Below are 20283 nucleotides of genomic sequence, written 5' to 3' on the forward strand. Positions count from 1 at the left end.
GCGATATATAGACTATAAAAGGCTACAGAGTTATTCAGATTTTGATAAATTTCCCTCTCTCTTTTTAATCTATAGGTTATATCAAAACAAAACAGAGAAGTTGGTTGTGAAAGCTGTTGAGAAACTTTGCCATAGGCGTATGAGTGTGTCTTTTGAGATTAGAGAATCAGAGTTAATAGCTCCTGAGATTCTAGTCTCCATCCTGGAGTGCTGAGCCCTTTTCCCCCCTGAGCCCATGGCCTGGTGTGAAAACAAGGCCAGAATAGTCCTGTGGTCTTGGAGAAGACCTCTTACTTGGTTTGTGGTTTATTATGTATTCTGTGGTGTAGGGAAGAGGAAAAATAAGAGCCTTTTCACAAATAGGATGGAACAGTGTGGATGTTTATACAAATAAAATGTTTTGGTTTTTTTCTGTGCATTTAATAATACAGGGTAATTTAAAAATATGTTATTTAAGGTGTATATATATATATAATTTTTTTTTTAAATGCGGCTATCCCGCTTTTTTTTAACGGCCCCAATGACTCATTTTTAAATACATAAATAATGTACAAAATAGTTTCTAGAAGGTTGGTTTAAAGCTACTCTGGGTAAGAGTGCATTTCTTCTGCTTGGGATAAGTGGGAAAGCACAGGTCAGACTCTGAGCTGCTCGAGCAAGTGACAGCAAGGCGTGAGGCTGCCACTGGCTGCCCTGGTTATTTATTGATCCTTCTCTAATGCAGACACTGCTCTCTGGAGATAACTGGGAGGGCACTGTGTGGGCTGGGAGGAAAGCGGCAGCACCCGGCTGCCATACCGGCACATCCACGCAGGGGAGAGCTCACCCTTCCCTGCCTGCCAGGGAAGTTAACGGAGTTTATCTCAGGGGCTAACCTGTGGCCTCAAAAGCCTTTCCACCTCGCTGATCCTGGTTCTTCCTTGGAGGTGAATACCCGCAGCGTGTCCGTGAGCTGCTGGAGGCTCTGATACTTGTCTCCTCCTTGAGACTGGCTGATGCAAGGTGGCGAAACATGGCATGAGTTTCATTTGTGCGTGTTGGGATTTGTTTCTTGCATTGCTTGTCAAGACTTTAAATGGTTTCTGAGCTAGCCCCTGATCCCCCCAAATATTCCTGTACTTGAGTGCATGACAGCACCCCTGAGTATCTGTCGAATGACTGTGCGGTTTTGCAAGGTTTATTTGTCTTCTGCAAAGAATTTTCCAGACTAGAAGTGAAAATCTGCAGCTGTCATCCCTGTCACAAGGACAGAGCTTTCTGAGGTGCTGGAGCCACTAAATTCCCCTGTCCCTGGCGTGTTTTTTTTTTTTTCCAGACAAGTTTGTCCAATAGCCAGATTGTGTTATTATTGCTTCTTGTTTTTAAAGCATCCATAAGCGTGATATTGCCTCGCAGAAATGAGCAAGGGCTTAGTTCTCACTGAGGGAAATTAGCAGCTTAAATTTAGCCCTGCACTGCAAGAAGGTTATAAAAAGAGATGAAAATGGGGGGGCAGAAGGATGAAAGCCCGAGGGAGGCGGTGAGGGCGTGTGTTCCTGCAGTCTGGTGCTGCACGGTTTCTGTTCCCTTTTCTGTCTGTAGCCTCAGGCGGGTGTTTGCTGCACCTGGGTGTGTGACTGGGACAGGGAGCAGCAGGGTGTGGGTGCACAGGGGTGGCAGACAGGGTGCCCCAGGGGCGATGGTGTGACTGAAGGGCCGGGGAACCCTGCTCCTGACACCCTGTTCCCCGCCAGTGCTGGTGGCCAGTGCAGTCACAGCCAGGCATGGGGCAGGCCCAGACCCAGGGCCCTCTCTGTGGCGCGAGCAGGAGCCAGTGCAGGTAGGGCCAGACACGTTGACCATCCCCACGGCTGGTCCAGAGCAAGGGGAAGGTCCGGCGCTGCTGCTTTGCTGTGGAAAACAGCTCTGGAAGGCTGGTCTTTCATAGAATCACAGATTTGTTTAGGTTGGAGACAACCTTTAAGATCATTGAGTCCAGCCGTTAACCTAACGCTGCCAAGTTACCACTAAACCATGTCCCTCGGCACCACGTCTACGTGTCTTTAAACGCCTCCAGGGATGGTGACTCCACCAGTTCCCTGGGCAGCCTGTTCCAATGCTTGACAACGCTTTTGGCGAAGAAATTTTTCCTAATGTCTCGGGTAAAATCCAAATATGCACTCCTGATGTTCTCCAGAAGCAAGATATTAGCAGGTGTGGTCTTCACAGTCTCTTGCGAATTGGAAAACGATTTTGTTGTTTCATTTCATTCAACACGCTTTATGCCAACACCAAGTGCAATTATGTGCATAAGCTAGATTGATACTGATGTCACTACAGCTCAGGCTGAAATACCCTGAGGACTTTATTGACCTTTCTTCAGTTGTTTTTGCACCCTTTTGTCTCCACAGTAACCCATTCAGCTGTAATAGGGCACACATAGCCTCTCAATATACTGCGTTGTGCTGGCTGACTGAGCTTCGTTAGCATTTACAGCACAGTTTCATTCATTCATTATTAATTCATTATTTGCATAAGTGCATGCTGGTATTCCCCAGTTAAAATAGGTGCTGTCTTGCAGCATCTTGTTGCAAGTGGGCTCTCTGCCTTCTCCGATGCGCAGCCCACAGGGCAGCCCTGGGTGCTGCTGGGTGGGCAGTGTGGCCTCCCCAGTCTAGTAGGAGGTTTTGGTGAGCGGGGGGCACGGTGTGCTCTCCTGCCTGCCCCCTGCCAGCACGCTCTGGCTTGTGCTGGCAGCTTGGTGGCCGGTGCTGGGCGCTGCCATCTCGCCAATGTCCCCCAGGTTTTGGGTGTTCCCAGCCCTGCCCCAGGTCCTTCTGCATGGTGCCCGTGCCTGGGCGGTGGTGGCACGCCTGTCATGGTGTCACCGGGGCTGTGGGCAGCCAGGGACTGCGTCGCTTTGGCTGACCCACAGCTCTGCATCGGGGATGCCACGTGCGCGGGGGGAGCTCTGAATTGAGCAGAAATTGAAGAAGGGGACAATGACAAGTGCAGACACCATGTCAGTTTGCTCACCAGCGGGCTCCTGGCCCTGGCCAGGCTGAATCTCAGTCTGGTTGTGACCACTTCTTTTTTTTTTTTTTTTTTTTTTTTGTAAAATTCAAATAATTTAAACCAAGCTTCTGGATCACTTGCAGAAAGGTTTATTGTTCTCAGTACAGTTGTCATTAGCAACACACCTTTTGGTATGACTAATAGGTCTTTTTTGGGTGATGTCTATAAAAAAGGAAGTGGGAAGTGGTTAACGTGAGTGAGGAGAGATGTGCCCTGCCTGCGCTCGCCAGGCTGCCGCAGGGTGCCAGGGCTTGGCAGTGCTCAGAGTCAGTAAAATGGCTGAATTCACAGCAAGGAGCACCTCATGAGACTTGGTTCCTGTGTATGAGCTGTGCTCCCCCGCTGGGGTGCAGGACGCAGGGTAGCTCAGTGAGCCAACCTGGCCAGGGTCCACGCTTGAGCTGTCGCTGAAGCAGGAGAGAGACCTGGTTGCAGAAGTCACAGCTGCAGAGAGCTGGGAGGAAACCTGACTCACTGCAAACAGCTAAATTAGTTGCACACACTGGATTAAATAAATTAGAGGCACACAGTATTGTCAATGCTAGGTATTGATTTCACTTCTACTGCACTCTTAAGAGACACCTTGATTTCTTTAATGTCTCTGCCTGTCATGGCAGGAAAGCAAATTGCCACCCTCTTTCCTTTTTCTGCCAGCTGTCGTGGGCAGCAGAGGAACCTGCATCCAACCAGCTAGAAAATGTGTGCAGTGAGGCACAGTCGCTAGCGACCATTCCTCACTGGCGCAGGCTTCGCAGGGGTGTGATGCCTTGCCGAACAGGCCTCAAGATGCCAAAAGCTGTTTTCTTGGTGAAAGCATTTTTTATTCGGCAGACCGTGGTGTCTGTTGGGGCTGGTGGCGAGCAGAGGATGCCGGGACTCCTCAGAAGAAGGGGTCTGTCCCATTCCAGCTGACGGTTGCTCCTGCCCACTTGGTCCTGATGGCCATCTCCACGGGAGGACGCCTCTTCCCCAGGCTGCTTGGGTCTTCACATGGGTCCTCTTCCCAGGGATGCGAATGAGTGTCTGAAAAGGAAATGCAGTTAAAAAAAATGTCTACCACCCTCAAAAAATTTGTAAAAAAGGAGAGAGCTCGGGATGATGCCGACTTGGTCTCCCCAGGCTGGTAGGGGCTGCCCCAAGCGCCGTGCGGGCTCCCCCTTGGGAAATTCAGGTGCTATAAATGCAGCTCTCGGCTCCTCATGACATATGTGTGCATATTGTTTTTCTGAACAGATGCGCACATCCTTATCTGTGACCACGCAGCATATCATGACCGTGAATCTCAATTCACCCTTCTTTCCTGCAAATTTAGCCTTTAGTGTGGTGTTTTCAAGTTTCCTATTTTACTTCAAATGCTGTAGTGAACGGAGAGCGAGGAAAAGGGTCTGGGCATTTAGGAAATGAAGGTAAACTGTGCACAATGGCACAGAGAAACAAGAAACTCACTTTCTAAGCACACAGCCTGGTTCACAACCCATTTGATGCTACAAGGAGCAGTTCATTCCTCCTGGCGTGGATTTAAAACTGGAAGGGGAACACGAGGGCCGTGGTGGCACCTGGCTGCTGGGCAGGAAAGTACCAACTTAAGTCTAATTTAGATGCTGAAAACACGCTGTTAACCCATCCTGCATGCCAGCATCACTGCGTTAGAAATAGGTTTATTCAAAATTTTGAATTAATCATGAAGAGATTGTGCTTCCTGTTGTATTTAACTTTGCAGTTATGGGAACATTCTCTCCTGGGATTTGTCCCATGGGAGGGGTGGGTGCCTGTGGGTTTCCCTGCTCCTACTAGTTGTTCTGGGACACTTAGTCAGCAGGGTGTTCATTCTGGGCTGATGGGGGCTTAATAGCAACGAAGGCTGAAACATAGTTTTAACGAGTATGTCCATATCGAGTATTTAACACAGAAGTGACAGTTGCATCTTGTATCCTGAAAAACTGCCACTTCTCCAATAAAACCTCTTTGGCCACATCTGGGAGTAGAGGACAAAATGGCAAAGACCTGTGTGGCCCCCATGCTGGGAAGAGACAATGGGCTGAGCATCCAGAGGGGTGAGCCCGGTGGCCATCCTGCTGCGTGCTCCATGGGTGGGATGGATCCTGTCCCACTGGTGGTCACCCACTGCAGCCCCACTCAGCCACCAACGCTGGAGAGCAGCACAGCCTCAGCTGCACCCAGTGGCAAGCTCCCGCCATGCCCCAGAGCTGGCTGTGGGCTGGGGGGGAGTGTCAGCGAACCCAAGTTTACATGGGGATTCAGGAGTTACTGCTGCTATAGAAAATGCTCCTATAGCTCTTCCCAGCAATGCGCCGCCTGCCTGAGAGCGTTACCCCTTATGAAACGGTCTTGGTCCTTTCAAAGCTGTTTTTAGTCGTGTCTTTTACACTGTTGTTTGGAGTATGCTCCTCACATTCTGTGAAAGGTTAATATTATATGCAATGTATGTATGTATATATTAAATATATACACATATACATGGGGCCTACAGGAAAGATGGGGAGGGACTCTTGATCAGGGAGTGTAGGGTGTAGGACAAAGGGTAATGGTTTTAAACTGAAAGAGGGGAGATTTAGATTAGATATTAGGAAGAAATTCCTGACTGTGGGGGTGGTGAGACCCTGGCCCAGGTTGCCCAGAGAAGCTGTGGCTGCCCCATCCCTGGAGGTGTTCAAGGCCAGGCTGGATGGGGCTTTGAGCAACCTGGTGTGGTGGGAGGTGTCCCTGCCCAGGGCAGGGGGGTGAAACTAGAGGATTGTTAAGGTCGCTTCCAACCTAAATCCTTCTGTGATTCTATTTTTATATATAAATATATATATAACATTTAATTGTATGCGTAAGTAGACCCACCTAGCTATGCACATATGCGGTTCTCCGCGTGGTCTGTACGTGCCACCCATATCTCCCGTCCTGCCCCTGTGAGCTCGGGTGCATACCTATCGTCAGATGGGCTGTTTTCGTCTGCTCCCGCTGCCCGTTGTAGAAGTACAGGTGGAAAACTCTCTCTGTTTTCCAGTCGGAGAGGAGCCGGCTATCAGTGCCAAAGAGGACGCCGTGCCTGCCGGAGAGGCTGCACAGCCAGACGGGCAGCCGGGGCGTCCTCAGCCCGTGGCACACCTGGGAGAGGGGGGACAACATGTCCGGTGGGGCTGGCTCTGCCCCAAAGCCGCTGTGCTGATGGGCGGGGGGCTCTGCCAGCGCTCACCTGCCGCTCCACCTGCGCCCCGTCCCAGCGCAGGTAGCCCACCGGGCCACGCTGCTGCCACACCTCGCCACCACGTGCTGGCTCCTGGCCACTGTCAAGCTGGCGTGGACTGGCCCGGCCTGTCAGGAGGAGGCTGATCACAGCCTGCGGGGGAAATGGCCCACCATCACCCCACAGGGCACTGGTGCAAAAGCCCTCTGCAACACGGCCCCTGGGGTCCCGCTCCCAGCTCTGCCAGGCCTGTCAGGAGCAGAGGGACGCCAGGCTACCTCTGGCTTCCTTGTTATTATTACTGTTGTTTTTGTTGTTGTTATTATTATTATTCTATCATTACCATCATCATCATTGTCATCGTCATCACCATCCATTTTTTAAATGGACAGCCATGATTAAAATTTGCAAACTATTTTTCTATGGCCTTACGCATTTTTTTTTCATTGGATTAACAAGTGAGAATTTTTTCTTCGATCAAATGTGGGAATAGTAAAAAAAGAAAACCTGAGAAATGAGGCTAATCTTACCTGTGTGCAGGTGATGTTTCCAAAACTGACGTTTAACAGAGGAGTTGCCGTGCTGTCTAAATCTTCTTGGACCCTGTAGGACCAGGCACAAAGTGTTACGGTAGTGTCCGGATCAGTGCCTGGGGGGCTCACTGTACATCACTGTCTGATTAACAGGGAGAAATTCCATAGACTCGTTTATTTCTCTTTGCTGTTGGCACAGCAGTGCTGTCCTGACACAGCAGTTCCATGCTCAGCTGGAGCTCTTGCATTTCAGATCTCTTCCTCTCAAAATTCAAATTTAGGGTGAGATTCTGACCCCCTGCAGCTGGAGCCGGGATTTCCCTGCGTGCAATTACTGATGAAAGGCCTCGACTACCCCAGGCGTAGCCCGAACACAACTATTTCATGTGGCGGTGCCGTTTTTTGCTAAATAGCTATCATAGCGTCACATTAGTATGAATCATGTTTCATATCGGTATAAGTACGCCTCTACCTTTCTAAAGCATCTTTACCTGAATCTAATTGCATCGGGTTTAGAAAGCCCCTATCAGTTACCTCTGCCAGCACAGCCACCCTGGCAGAATTCTCCTGTGCTTAAATAAACTTGTGATTTTCTTGTTTAAGTTTAATTGGCTGTGACAGTGATTACTGCTGTCAGTGGGATCGCTCCTGTTTTTATGCAGTGAATATGCAGGGACTCGGGGTGTACGGCATCCCTACCCATAGGCCACAGCCGGCCGGGCGGCATCTGCCTCTTGGACACTTGCTTCTCCACATTCGACTAAGAAAGGACATTAAGTAAAACAAGGAAAAGACCACTTCGGAAGATGAAACTAAACCCTTCCATTGCCTTATCACTCCTGATGTTTATTGCAGTGTCTGCTATTCCTGTTGCATTTTTCCTGATTTTTGTTGTTACAACAGCCATAATGGCCTGTATCGGTGTGATAGTCATGGAAGGTGTTGTAATAGCCATGGGCGGCATAGCCCTCCTTTGTGTGCTGTGTGACCTAGGTGCGCTTTCACTGGGAGTTTCTGGAGTACTGAGTATTTGTTATGTTGTTCTTTCAACTCTGGTCAACTACTGGTATGCTTCAAGGGATCAGATATGGAAGCAAGAAGTTAATGGAAGTTTGCCACAGAAGAGTCCTCCTGTCTTGGATCTTTCTGACAATAATGGAAAAAACAAATAAGTGGGTTTTTCCTCACGTCCTTCATAGGCACTTAACTGTACTATTCTGACCTTTGCGATGTACTTGTTTACTCATTGAGCGTTCGGCCTTTTTGCACTCCTCATGGGAACGGAAAAAAATCAATATGCATCTTCCATTTTCACTGTAAAACTAATATTAAGAATAACCATTAAGCAGCAGTGCATTGCGATATTAAGTCTATGTGCATGATGCAATGTTCCACAGAATTTGGTAAAGGGATGTAATAATAACAGCTACTGAAAGTCAGGGGGATTGGACTAGATGATCTCCAGAGGTCCCTTCCAACCCTACGATTCTGTGATTCTGTGATTCTGTAAACAAGAGGAAAATATATATATAAAAAAAGAAATATACCTTTCCAGTGTCCTAGAGAAAAGTAAGCTGTATAAAAATAGGATCACTCCATGACTGCCTTCACCTTTGAACTGGAAAAAGAAGTAAGCAGTCACAGGGAAGGAATTATGGCAGGTATATGATGTTTAATTAAAATAATTGCTCTGCTTAAATATAACCTTAGGTGAGTTTGTTGAGCCAAATGAATAAGGTGTTATTCTGGGAAGATTTTGTAAATAATTTTGTTGAATAGGATCAGGTAAAAAAAAAGAAAGAAGAAACTTCAAGTTATTGGCTAAACTGGTTTTGTACACTTTCCCCCCAGATTTTTGCTAAAGTTGCAAGGAATTTTATATTTGAGTAATGTACAAAATGCTGCCCCTGTTTACCCAGAGTTTGTGGCCTGAGAGTGTCCCTGAGAGTAAAGTCCCAGGGATTTTAGTGGGAGCAGGATCATTTCCCATAGGAAAGGTTAGAAGTGGTCAATGAACTGACCGTAGGTTAACAGTCTGAATGTCCTGCTGAAGGCGATACTATTGATCTCCATAAGGTCCACTTTTGAAGGGGAAATAAGATGTAAGCAAGCAACAAAATAACTCAGAATAAAGCAAATATCCCATACTTACACAGTTTATGTGGTCAAAGATGAATTCCTGAGCTGCTGCTTTCTCAGAGAACTCAAACAGCTGGATCTGTCAGGCACGAGCGCAGGGGAAGATGTTGTAAAGGAGACATTAATTGTATCAAAAATCTGAGCATTTTAATCTAGTGTTTCCTTGAGACAAATGAAAGAATAATGGAAGCGTCTACTTTGTCCCTTTCTAAACTGAGGAGTTCGGGTCTATACAAAGCCTTAGAGGAACAGCTTTACATTAATGGTTTCTCCTTTTTGTGGTAGAAGAAAGATCAGCCTTTAATGAAAGGGAATGGCAGCCTCTGGACTCACCTAACACCTCTATGGGGAGGCAGAAGTGTCCTGCAGGCTGCAGCTGGGACATGGGTCTAAAGTGCTCACCGTCTGTGGTGCACCGTAAGTTAGCGAACGGGTTTATGAGATTTCACATTTCTCGTCTTTAAAAATTTCAGGCCAAAGGTGTCTTTGAAGAAAATCCAGTTTGCAGAAGATGTTTTCATACTCACTCTTTCCGTGAAGTTGTCGGGTTTGTAGGCTCCACTCGGCATGAGGTGGAGGGCTGGGGCGAGGAGACTGATCGTGGCTCTCCCACCTCCTCCTGCTGCCCACAGGGTGTCTGCCAGCGCCGCAGCCAGCGCCTCCCCCTGCTCCTGCCGGCTTGTCCTGCGCAGCCTGCGGGGCAGGAGACAGGGGCTGGGGCAGGGATGCCGGGAGAACCGCGCCGAGGGTCTGTCCTCAGGGATGCTGAGAGCACCCCCAGCCCTGAGCCTGAACCTGGCTGTGAAACGGGCCCCTTCCCAGCGAGGGCTGGATGGGACCCCCGAGGTCCTGCCCCACCTGAGTGAGACAGTGTCCGGGAGGACCCTGCAGCCATGACAAGTGGGACTGCAAAGCGGTGAGGAGACTTGTGCAGAAGGCAGCTGGGCATCAAGCTGTGCCCATCTTCCTTGGTATTCCCACTTTGTGCTTGGTACCATCACTGCTGCCGGTGCAGATGTGCTTCCCGGGCACTGCAAGATATATGTACCGTGGGGGTTTTCATCCCGGTTGGGGCTGCCGCCTGGGTGTCCCTGGCACCGAGGGCTGAGCCCTGCTTTCCCCATCCCAGCACACCCAGGGCAGGCTGGGATGATGGCAGGGAGTGGGACGAAGGAGAAAGCGCCACTGTTGTTACAAAACCAAACGTTTTTGTGTGAAAAAGCCTTGCCTGGGGGTCAGCCAAGGCTTTTCTCCTGGGTGCAAATCCCCACCTGTTGCTGCAAACATGAGCTTGGGTCTAGTTTGGTTAAACCTAGAGGCCGGTGCTAGTCTGTCTTAGTCCAAATAATGCAAGAAATAGTGTCCATATGTCCTGTGGGAAGGCTCAGCTTCTTACCTTTCCAGGTGTGTATATTCTGTGTTTCTTACGAAGAGCAGGTATTTAATGATGTGTGCTTGTACAGCCATCAGAATGGTTCTTGTTCCCCCCTAGAAACAGAAAGATAACACTTCCCAGTGCCAAGGAGCCTGAACTAGCACGTGCACTGTCGATCCCCTAGAAATCACAGCAGTCCCTGGCCAGTCTGAGCCATCCCGCTGTCAGTATCAGGGGAATAATTTTTCTTTTCTCCCTGGGAATTCAGGAGCGCTCCTGACAGCTCCTGAGATAAATGGAAAAGTAAATTGAAAAAGACCTTATGTTCCCAAAACGAAGAAGCTTTTACACAAGAAAAGACTCCGGGCTGTGTGCTCATGGGGAGGGGAGGTCCCATGTGGGGGTCCCTGCCTTGCGGTGCTGCAGCCGCAGGGAAGGGCTCCCAGATCCAGGTACTACGTATACCTAGAAGCACCATGGCTTGGTTTTTCTCTCCTCCAGCCTTGCAGCAAAGGGATGGGGGTCTTGAGGCAGCTTGGGACTGACATGGGGCTGTGCATGAGGGTGACCATGCCCAGCTCCCAGCCGTCAGGGCTGTCATCACCTCTGCAGTCAAAGAGCCTCTGAACTCAGGGAGTTTCACCTGTGTTTGTAAAAAGCTTTTTAGTCTCCTGGTGGGTTAAAGGGAGTTGCAATTTTAAGTGTGTGTCTTGGTCTTCTTTTTGGAGGGCGGTATTATGATGGTAAATAAGAAAGAAGAAAACCTCCCTCTTTCAGTAAATTGAAATGCAGGTAAATTCACCTATTTGGTTTCCAGGTGGGGCAGTAAGAAGGTAACTGTAATTCCCAAAAAAGAAACGGGCAAGTACCACTTATTTGTGCCCACCCACAACAACCTGCTGCTTCTCTCTTGAGCTTTCACTTTGGCAGCATTTAATACCATGGTATTTAAAGTTTGTGTCTGCAGGGGGCTGATGGATCAGGACAGTTCATCCCGCTTCCGGACACACGTCAGCATCTCTGCTTCGCTCGGGAGAGCTGTGGAGCGTGGCTGGGGCTGGAAGCCCCCACAACCGGCCCTGTGGAGAGAGCTCAGCCAGGCAGGCGTGCAGGGCACAGGGTGCAAGGCGTGCAGAGTGTGGGATGCAGGCATGGGATGCAGGGGTGCAGAGAGTGGGATGTAGGCGTGCGGAGAGTGCCATGTAGGCATGGGATGCGGGGATGCAGAGGTCAGGGTACAGGCATGCAGAGAGCGTGGGGTGCTGCCTTGGGGTGCAGGGGTACAGAACGTGGGGTGCAGGCGTGCAGAGCATGGGATGCAGGTGTGCAGAGTGCAGGGTGCTGCCATGGGGTGCAAGCACGGGAAGCAGACATGTGCACCGCCAAGGCACCCAGCACTGGCTGCCAGCTCCTGCCAGTGGCTGAGATGCTGGGGAGATGGTGCCCGTCCCTGCACTGAAACATTTACCTTTTCTGCCTCCAAAGCATAGGCCAGGTCAGAGTATGGCTCGCAAAACCTGAAGTACGCTTGTGCCCATTCACAGCTGAAGATGTGGGACACGTTTCCAAACAGCAGCTTTCTCAGCCTCTGTGGAGGAGGAGAAAGACGGGCTGGGCTCAGCTCCCTTCACATCCCAGCGTCGTGAAGGATCTGTAAAGCCGGGAGGGCCTCGGGTACAGGTTCAGCGTGTGTGCTCGCAGCCAGAGCAGTGTAAAATCGTCTACGGAGAATCAGGCCCCATAATTTCAAAACAAAGGTGATTGTGGTTAATGTAGTGACTTCACTCAGCGTTCACCCACTCCTGTGAAGTACAGCTGCAGTGTGTAAATAATTTACATCCGCATACGCTACACCTTGTGGGGGAAGACCTGGGCAAGGCTCTCGCCGTCATCAGCGGCATCTCTGGGGACAGAAGCAGACACCTACGTTTGCCCGTGCAAACCCCCTACAAAGCAGCTGTGCAGCCGGGGCCGTGGCGGTGCAGCGCTGGTGGGAAGCAGAGGAGGGTTCCTCTGCAGCCTCCCCTCGGAGGGCAGGCACGGCCACCACTGAGCGTGTCCCGGTCCAGGACCCAGCCAGGCACGCACAGCCAGCTTTTGGGTTGGCAGCTGAATTAAAAGAGAAAGTTCAAAAATCCATGTGGCTTCCACCTAAAATAGATGTGCTTGCAGTCTCTAATGATATCGATGAGTTTCATTTACGGTAACTTTTAACACAAGCACATGGCCACAAGGGCAGGTGGGTGCTGCTCATGGGGGAGCGATGGCCCACCCCTGCGCTGGGTGGCTGGGGGGTGAACCTGCCTCCTGGCCTCCCCTGCACCCTGCCTGGGCCCACCTGGAACACTTTTTCTGATTAATTTTGGTGAACGGTGTATTCACTGAGCAAAGTAAACCAAGCGTACATCAGGGCTCTTCCAATTAAAAAGTGCTCGCGGCTGATCTGGGTGATTTGTGCGAGTGGGTGATGAACTGGGGAGGGCGGACTCCCATGAAGCTGACAGTTAGTGTGGTTCTATATCTAAATCTCCTCAGGACTGGAGATTTTCAGATGTGTGTTCAGTAAGGCAGCCCTGGCCAGGCCGTCACCTTTGGTATTAAGCCCTTGAGCTTTCTCATTTAGTTTGTGCTGAAGTGGCAGGGGACCGGTTTGGCGTGGGAGGTCACGGGGGGTGAGGCCGGCACTGGCCCACTCTACCATCACTCGCAGAAACCCCCAGAGCTTCTGGTGAAGGCTTTTAATAGGGGCAGGGGCAGCAGCCCCCAACATTAGTGCTCTCAAACCCAGGTAACTGGGTAAGAGTAGAAATATCTTGCTGATCTCCTGAACTTCTGCCTCCTGTTCTGAGGCTATTCGCTAGGAAAGCACCAAAGATCAGGGAAACATTACACTTTGTCATTTGACCCATTATCTAATGAGAATTATAGTATATCGGTTTTAAGGTTGTGTTGCAACCATGTCCTTTAAAGTCTTGTAAATAAATCATTATGATGATATACTTCTGTTACAGCTAACAGAAGGCTGAGGGCTGCAGCCCAGCAATACGCCGAGCCTCCCATAACACAGGTGATGTTCCCAAACCTCTTTCTGTTAACAAGATTAAATTACAGCTCATGCTTAATTCAGCAGGCCTGCTCACCATTGCCATTTCCAAGGAGATGGGTCGTCCACCTGTGCCTGGAGGGACCAGGAGGGGCTTGGGGATGGCGGCGGGGAGCAGAGGTGGCTGCGGCCCCGTGGGGTCTCCATCTCCAGGTGGTCCATCGCCAGCGCTGCCCCGGCCTGGCTGGACAGAGAGAGGACAGACGGGGCATCGTCCCATGGTGCTGCCTGGTGTGTGCTGACATGCTCCCCGCGCCCTCCCCCCCGGCTCCCCCCCTAGTATTCCCAGTGGGGTGGGCAGCACGACCTGCAGTGAGCTTGCAGAGGGGCAGGGAGGCAGGATGCCGGTGGTCGGGGGGCTCTGGCGTGTTTGAGTTCCAGCTTTTCTCAAACATTACAAATATGACCTACAAGCTAATGATTGGAGTATAAAGTAATGTTCTGTTTGTCTGAATTACAGGGAATAAACTTCAGTGCTTTTCATCCTAAAGACACGGCAGGTTTTCCAAATACTTATATTTTGGAGATCTTAATTTGTTATCCTTTTTTCCTGTGTTCTAAAACTGACAATGAAAACCACTGCTTTTAGACAGAAAGGTTAATTTAGGTTGGACTACTATGCCACTTTGATTTAGATCAGAAAGGCATTCCTTTCAAATATCTGAAAAAAAAAAAGCATGTTTCTTAAAGGAGGAGCTTAAGAAATAAATCTCCAGAAAGATTGTCTGCTGTGCTGCCTATATAGGTGTGTGATGTCCTCAATATGCTAACCTGGTGGTACAGTCGCAAAACCCACACTAGACAAAATGTTACATTTTAGAGAAACAGTTACCTGATGAGTTGAGTTGCTGATTTCCAAACTGAAAAGGGAAAATAAAATACAAATTTTCAAAAAACTCACCAGGGGCATTGTTAACTTATGAAGAAACAGGAGACCAGCCAGAAAAGAACCCCAAGGGAAAAGAAGAGTAAAAGCTGTAGTACTTATATTACTGAGTACGTGAAGACCTTTTTCCATGGTCATATAAGTATTGTATTAAAACATAACTTAAAAAATTACATTAAAAAACCCACCCGGAATTAAAAGCGTGATAATGAAGCAGAATAAAAAAAAATCTTACCCACGGAAACTAAAAATTTCTCTCCATTTGTTTAGATCTGAAATCTTGCTGGCAATCTCCTCTAGCTCTGTCCGTGGCAGGGTGTGCTCAGCCTCCCGGTCCCCCATCTGCAGCCGCCCATGCTCCAGGCGATGCCGAGGGATGCGGGCACCGGGACTGCTCGGGGAGCAACTCCCCTGACCCCACATCTCTGCCCAGCACCCAGGTCCCCTCTGCCTGTCACCCCCCGGGGCTCGCTGTCATCTCCCACCCTCACGCCCTGATTAAATTTTCATCAGAGCCCGCCGTAGGCCGTGTTTTTCTGCTCGCTGTATAAGCAGCATGAATGTTTAATGGCAGACGCAGAGGTATATAGACACAGAGGTATATAAGGCTGAGGGCAGCTCGGTAAGGGCTGGCTCCAGGCGCGGTGCAGTGCAGGAGCTGGGGGTATTTTCCAGCTGCAGCTCCCCTTGCGCCAGCTGATGACAAGCGGGATGGAGCCTGGGCTGCGAGGGCTGGGAAGTGCGCAGCTCAAGGGAAAAAAAAGAAAAGACGATTTAGCAGATGTCTGTAAAGTGGAGCGAATTCACTGGGGAGATGAACTGGAGAAAGGCACAATCATGCAGTGATGTTCCCTCCGCTTCCGCCGCTTGATGCAGCCAGGCTGTTCAGGGGCAGGGCTCTGGCGCTGCGTAGCTGAGCCGGGGGAAACCCACTGGTTTCGTGCTGCTGGGGTCATGGAAATCTCATGGTTTGCTTTCTTCTCTTTCGGTCTGTGAGAACGCACTGACCCGGGGTATCTGTCTGAGTTTCGGTGGAAAAAACGTGAGGTTGAGCTGGTGTTAACGAGCCGAGCCTGGCGCACCAGAGAGCTGCTCTGGGATTCCCCAGGTGTGTCTGTGCTCGGTCTCTCTGGGGCAGCCGTACGGTCCGGCTCTGGCGGCTTTCCTTTCTCTGCAGGGTCAGTTGGAACAGCTTGGTTCAAATCTTGGTTTATGAAAACAGAAACCATCTGGGACAGCCTGGATGCGGGACACCAAATGTCTATTTTTTTTTCTTCCAGCTGAAGGAGCTTTACTTGGTCAAAAAAGCTGCTGTCTTTTTTGGTGCTGCACAGCCCCTGTCTTTTTGCTTCCTAAAACCTTACATAAAGTCCCTCATCCCCTTTGCCTCTTGGAATAGCACTTCCTTATAGAAAGGGTAGATTACCTGCCAGGTTCCCAACAAATTGAGTGGGAATCACGCAGTTCTGCTTGGGAGAAGGCTGGGGAAGAGCCAGGAGGTGGGAGCGTCGTGCTGAGCGTCCCAGGCTGAGCACCACCGCGTGCTCTCGCACAGAACCTCCTCCGTGCTCAGGGGAGGTTTGCGGCAGCAGCTCTGCAGCACCCGGCTACCAACGGCCGTGGCTGCCAGAGTGCTTAGAGATGGGGAGAAACAAACAAAAGTTAGGGCTAACCTTTTCTTCTCACTTGCGCAATGCCGGGTGTGGGGAGCAGAGGACAATTCCTGCTCCAGTCAATGGGACTTGTGTTCTTGAGCCCTAAAGAACTGAATTTGGCTTGAAAGAAAATGCCCCTTAGGAGCCAGGCTGTAACAGCAAAGTGTACTCTGCCGAGTGCATCCCTGCTTCATTTAATTGCCTCCCTAGGATGCATGCGGGCACAAAAGGAGCTTGACCTGGAAAATCAGGCAGTCAGTCCTTCCCTCTCCGATAAACACTGGCTTATCTCATGAGTCAATTCATTATTAGCTTTTAATTTCTTCAGTTTTTGACATAAGGAGAACAGATTTACCTATGGATTTGTAAACAGAGTAAAATAGATCAATTCTACCCCACGTTTGTAATTAAACTGTGATGGAGCAGGCTGATACAGACCAAGCTGTCTCTTTTCAGGAGTTAGAAATCAGGGTGTGGGACAAGCTGCCTTTACAGATTTGGAGACTTCAACCAAATTTGGGTGTTTTATGGCAGAAGAGAATCAACCTGGCTCTCCAGAACTCGCCATCGCTGGCACCAGGCACCTGCTCCTGACAAATAGGTGGAAGCATCATTACCTGGCTCTCCCCCCGTGCAGACCACTTCCCAGCGGGCTGTGCCCTTTTGGAGACATCAGGTGAAACATCAGAGCAGTTGCTGTGCTGGGGAATAGTGTCCTGTACCCCGCTCTCATGTTTTCCATCAGGAATGGCATCAGCCTGTCAATAATGTGCTTAACACGCTGTCTTCCCACAGAACGCCAGACTGAAATATGTTTTTGGCCATCAAGTCCATGTAACTTTTGGTGCTGGTGGTGATGACAAATTCAGGCACCAGGACAGTGAACAGCCCAGGACCTGCCTGGTTCGGCAGTTGGTCTGGGAAACCGGTGCGAGGACGTGGCACAGGACACCCCGTCCCTTGGCTGCCTGCAGCATCTGCACCACCCCGTCCCATCCCATCCCTGCCGAGGGGCTGGTTCCCCTTGGCCACTTTCCCACCTTCATCCAGGCTGGGCCCATTGCATGCTTGCCTGGTGCACCCCGGGGAGAGGATGAAGTCCAACCCTGGGGCGATGGCAGCTGAGAGACACCCAGGTCTGTGTGCCACCGCCAGGTTGGAGGGGACATGGACCCACACCTTGGCCTCTGACAGGAACAACGACTGGTGGCAAAAATAATGCAGTTAAGAAGTCAACGAAACTTTGCATTTCCACGGCAGCTTCTGTCTCCAGATGTCCAAGCCCTTTCCCTGGACAGACAAGTGAATATTTGCCCAAGGGGAGAAACCCCCTCTCGCGTCAACAGGGCTTTGGTGCAGACCTCTCCCGATTTCTCCATGGTGTAGGTAAGGGCTTTGAGGTGTCGGAGGGGAAGCTGTGAAGCTTAATTAACTTCTTCCCTAGCACAGTCTCAGCTCTGCAGTAACTCAGAGAGGAAAGGCTCCTCGCTGGGGCAGCGACTCTGGCATTTCTACAGCCGCAGCTGGGGCTGAGCATCCCTCCCGTGCCAGGCGTCCCTCGGCCCATGGCTCTCCAGGCCGGGCTCTAGGGCATCTGGCCTCGTTAGCATTGCTCCTGCCGTGCTGATGCCCGAACCGCTCCACAGCGCGGGGCCCTGCTGAGGTCTGCCATTTCTCGGCTGCGCCTTATGGAACTACCTTTGCAGATTTCAGCGTGGGCATATGGCTTGTGCCATTGCAGGGGGGTCAAGTAAGTCTGTTGTTCGCGCTGTTTCCAAGTGATAAATGATCTCTGCTTGGGGTAGTCACTTTGCCGAGAAAACCCGTTAAGGCGGGTATGCTTTAGAAGGGGCTGCTGTGGGAACCAGCAGCACGACCTCCCAGATCACTGCTCGGGGGGTCACAGCAGTGGGTCACAGCAAGATGAGTCCAGAGAGCACGGTGAGCTCCACGTCTGCAACACGGTGCTCCTCCCCCCGCCCCTACATCAGCATCCTGGGCCAGTGGTCTAAGCCTGGTACGCACCTTTGTGTATATATACTTATTGCATATATATTTGTGTTTATATGCATGCACACTGCGTGCACACACACATAAAGACACACATGCCTACTAACTTTTTATTGGGATAAAAAAAATATGATTTTTTTTTAAGAACCTTCAAATATATTTATATATTTCTCCTCACTACACAACTTTTGTTGTTTTTTGAATCATGAAATATGCCAGTCCAGAAATGAAAAGGGGCAAAATTCTTTAGCTGATGCTCATGGATTATAAGAGAGCCGCGGGGTTCAGGCCGGGGCTGCTCCGGGAGTGCCAGCTGAGCGGGCCATGTGTGCTCTGACTGTTACTTTCAGCTGGTCAAAGACACAAATACTGTCCCAATTTTATTTTGCTAGTGAGAATTTGTTACATTTGCCTTAGGAACTGGATATGAATGAAAATAACAGCTGGCCTGATGCTGGTGAGTGGGGCGGGATGTGGGGGGTGCCGGGCTCTTTGTGAGGTGACCCCCGTGACAACTCCTGGACCCCGAGTCAGGGGCTGCTCTCTCCTGCCCAGGAGAAGGGACGGGGACGGGTTTATCCCTCGGTGCTGCGGCAGGTCTGTGCAGCTCCGTATTTCACACAGACGGGCCAGCTCCTTCTTCAGGACTGGCAAGGACCACTCGGAGCGACGCAGGCACGGGAGCAGTCTGTGTGTCCCACCCTGGGTGCTGCCCGTCGCCAGAGCTGCCACAGAGCTGCAAAGCAGCTCCACAGAACATCAGGAACACAAAGGATGAAACGTTACTCCTCATTATTTGCTGTGTAGTAAACAATACCATGAGATGTAATACAAATTACGCGTCAAGAAGATACATTAACATTAAGAAGAATATGCATATTAATTAAGAAGAAAATGATGAAAAAACATTAGGGGTCGGGGCAACTTGCAGTAGCCCTTGCACATCGCTAAAACCTGGGGAGATGCGGTGCAGCGTGGGAAGGCAGAGCTGCTTTGTGAAAGGGTTTGTGGAGTTGGGGTAGAGCTGACAAACCTTTTAGAAAAAAACCCAGCAATGTTTAGCCATTCGTAGTAAAACTATAAAAAAATGGCATAAAAGTCAGTGAGCTCATCTCGCAAGTTGCTAGATCTTGAAGCAAATAGTCTTCAGAGGCGAGTCCTAAGAGACACCTGTGCTTGGTTTCCACAGCAGGTGAGGGGATGGGTGCTGGTGGGATTGGTCCTCGCCCACAGCTGGGTGGAAGGAGGCTGCAGCCCTGCAGATGAACGGGTGGTTGGGGCAGTGGCTGTCCCCCTGCCCACCTTCTCTCCTCTCTGCTCCGAATGTCGTTTCCATGGCCTGCGAGGAGCGCCTCATCTCCAAGGCACACACGTAATCCCATGGAGGTCGTGTTTGGTGGCATGATGTTCTTCTGATCGATCTGTCCATAGCTGGGCTGCCTCAGCTGTACCTGGGGTGAGTGGTCTGGTTGCTTTAACTGACTTGCTGAAGTTTAAGGCTGGAGCCCCTCTGCTGTGAGGACAGGCTGAGAGAGTTGGGGTTGTTCGTCCTGGAGAAGAGAAGGCTCTGGGGAGACCTTAAAGCCCCTTCCAGTCCCTAAAGGGGCTACAGGAAAGCTGGGGAGGGACTCTGGATCAGGGAGTGGAGCCAGAGGACAAGGGGGAACAGTTTTAAACTGAAAGAGGGGAGATTTAGATGAGATATGAGGAAGAATTTCTTGACTGTGAGGGTGGTGAGATGCTGGCCCAGGTTGCCCAGAGAAGCTGTGGCTGCCCCATCCCTGGAGGTGTTCAAGGCCAGGCTGGATGGGGCTTTGAGCAACCTGGTCTGGTGGGAGGTGTCCCTGCCCAGGGCAGGGGGGTGGAACTGTATGGCCTTTAAGGTCCTTTCCAACTCTAACCATTCTACGGTTCTGTGATTCTATGCCTTGCAAGCCTGTTTGTGGTGTTACTCCATTGCTGCCCTTTGCCAAAGGTTTGACTTTGTTTATTTGTATTGTTTGATGAGAGCGAGTTTGCAGGGCTCTTTTCTGGGCAGGATTCTTCATGCTTCTGGCCGTGAGGCGTTGGGAGGCTGCAGTGCCACGTGAAGGGTGCCTGGTCTCACTCCTGTCACTTTGCTCTGGGAAATGCTCTTTGCCTTGGTGTGGCGCAGAGGGGCTGTTCAGCAGCACCGAGCCAGGCTGCCTCCCTCGGGCAAGCAGGAGGGAGCGTGTTGCATCTCCTCTCCATCCCGCTCTGCTGCCTGCAGCCTTTTAACCGAGATCACGAAGCCCCCAGCTACAGTGGTAGCATGAGGAAATGAGGGCTGTTGGGACTTCAGGGTCAAAGA

At 50.5% G+C, this 20283-nt stretch overlaps 1 protein-coding gene across 1 annotated transcript; it reads right to left on the reverse strand.

The window, feature by feature from the left end:
- Positions 1-3934: 3934 nt before the first annotated feature.
- Positions 3935-14707, reverse strand: MINDY4B (MINDY family member 4B). The gene is made up of 13 exons (XM_074593037.1): positions 14522-14707; positions 14233-14260; positions 13438-13584; positions 12996-13154; positions 11766-11885; positions 10319-10410; positions 9450-9615; positions 8936-9001; positions 8331-8401; positions 6781-6853; positions 6260-6403; positions 5991-6228; positions 3935-4077 (listed from the first exon to the last, which is right to left on the reverse strand). The coding sequence occupies exons 1-13, from the start codon at positions 14626-14628 to the stop codon at positions 3935-3937; spliced, it is 1554 nt and encodes a 517-aa protein (XP_074449138.1). The 5' UTR covers positions 14629-14707.
- Positions 14708-20283: the final 5576 nt, after the last annotated feature.

The sequence above is a fragment of the Larus michahellis genome, chromosome 6 (assembly GCF_964199755.1).
Source record: "Larus michahellis chromosome 6, bLarMic1.1, whole genome shotgun sequence".
Classification (NCBI taxonomy): domain Eukaryota; kingdom Metazoa; phylum Chordata; class Aves; order Charadriiformes; family Laridae; genus Larus; species Larus michahellis.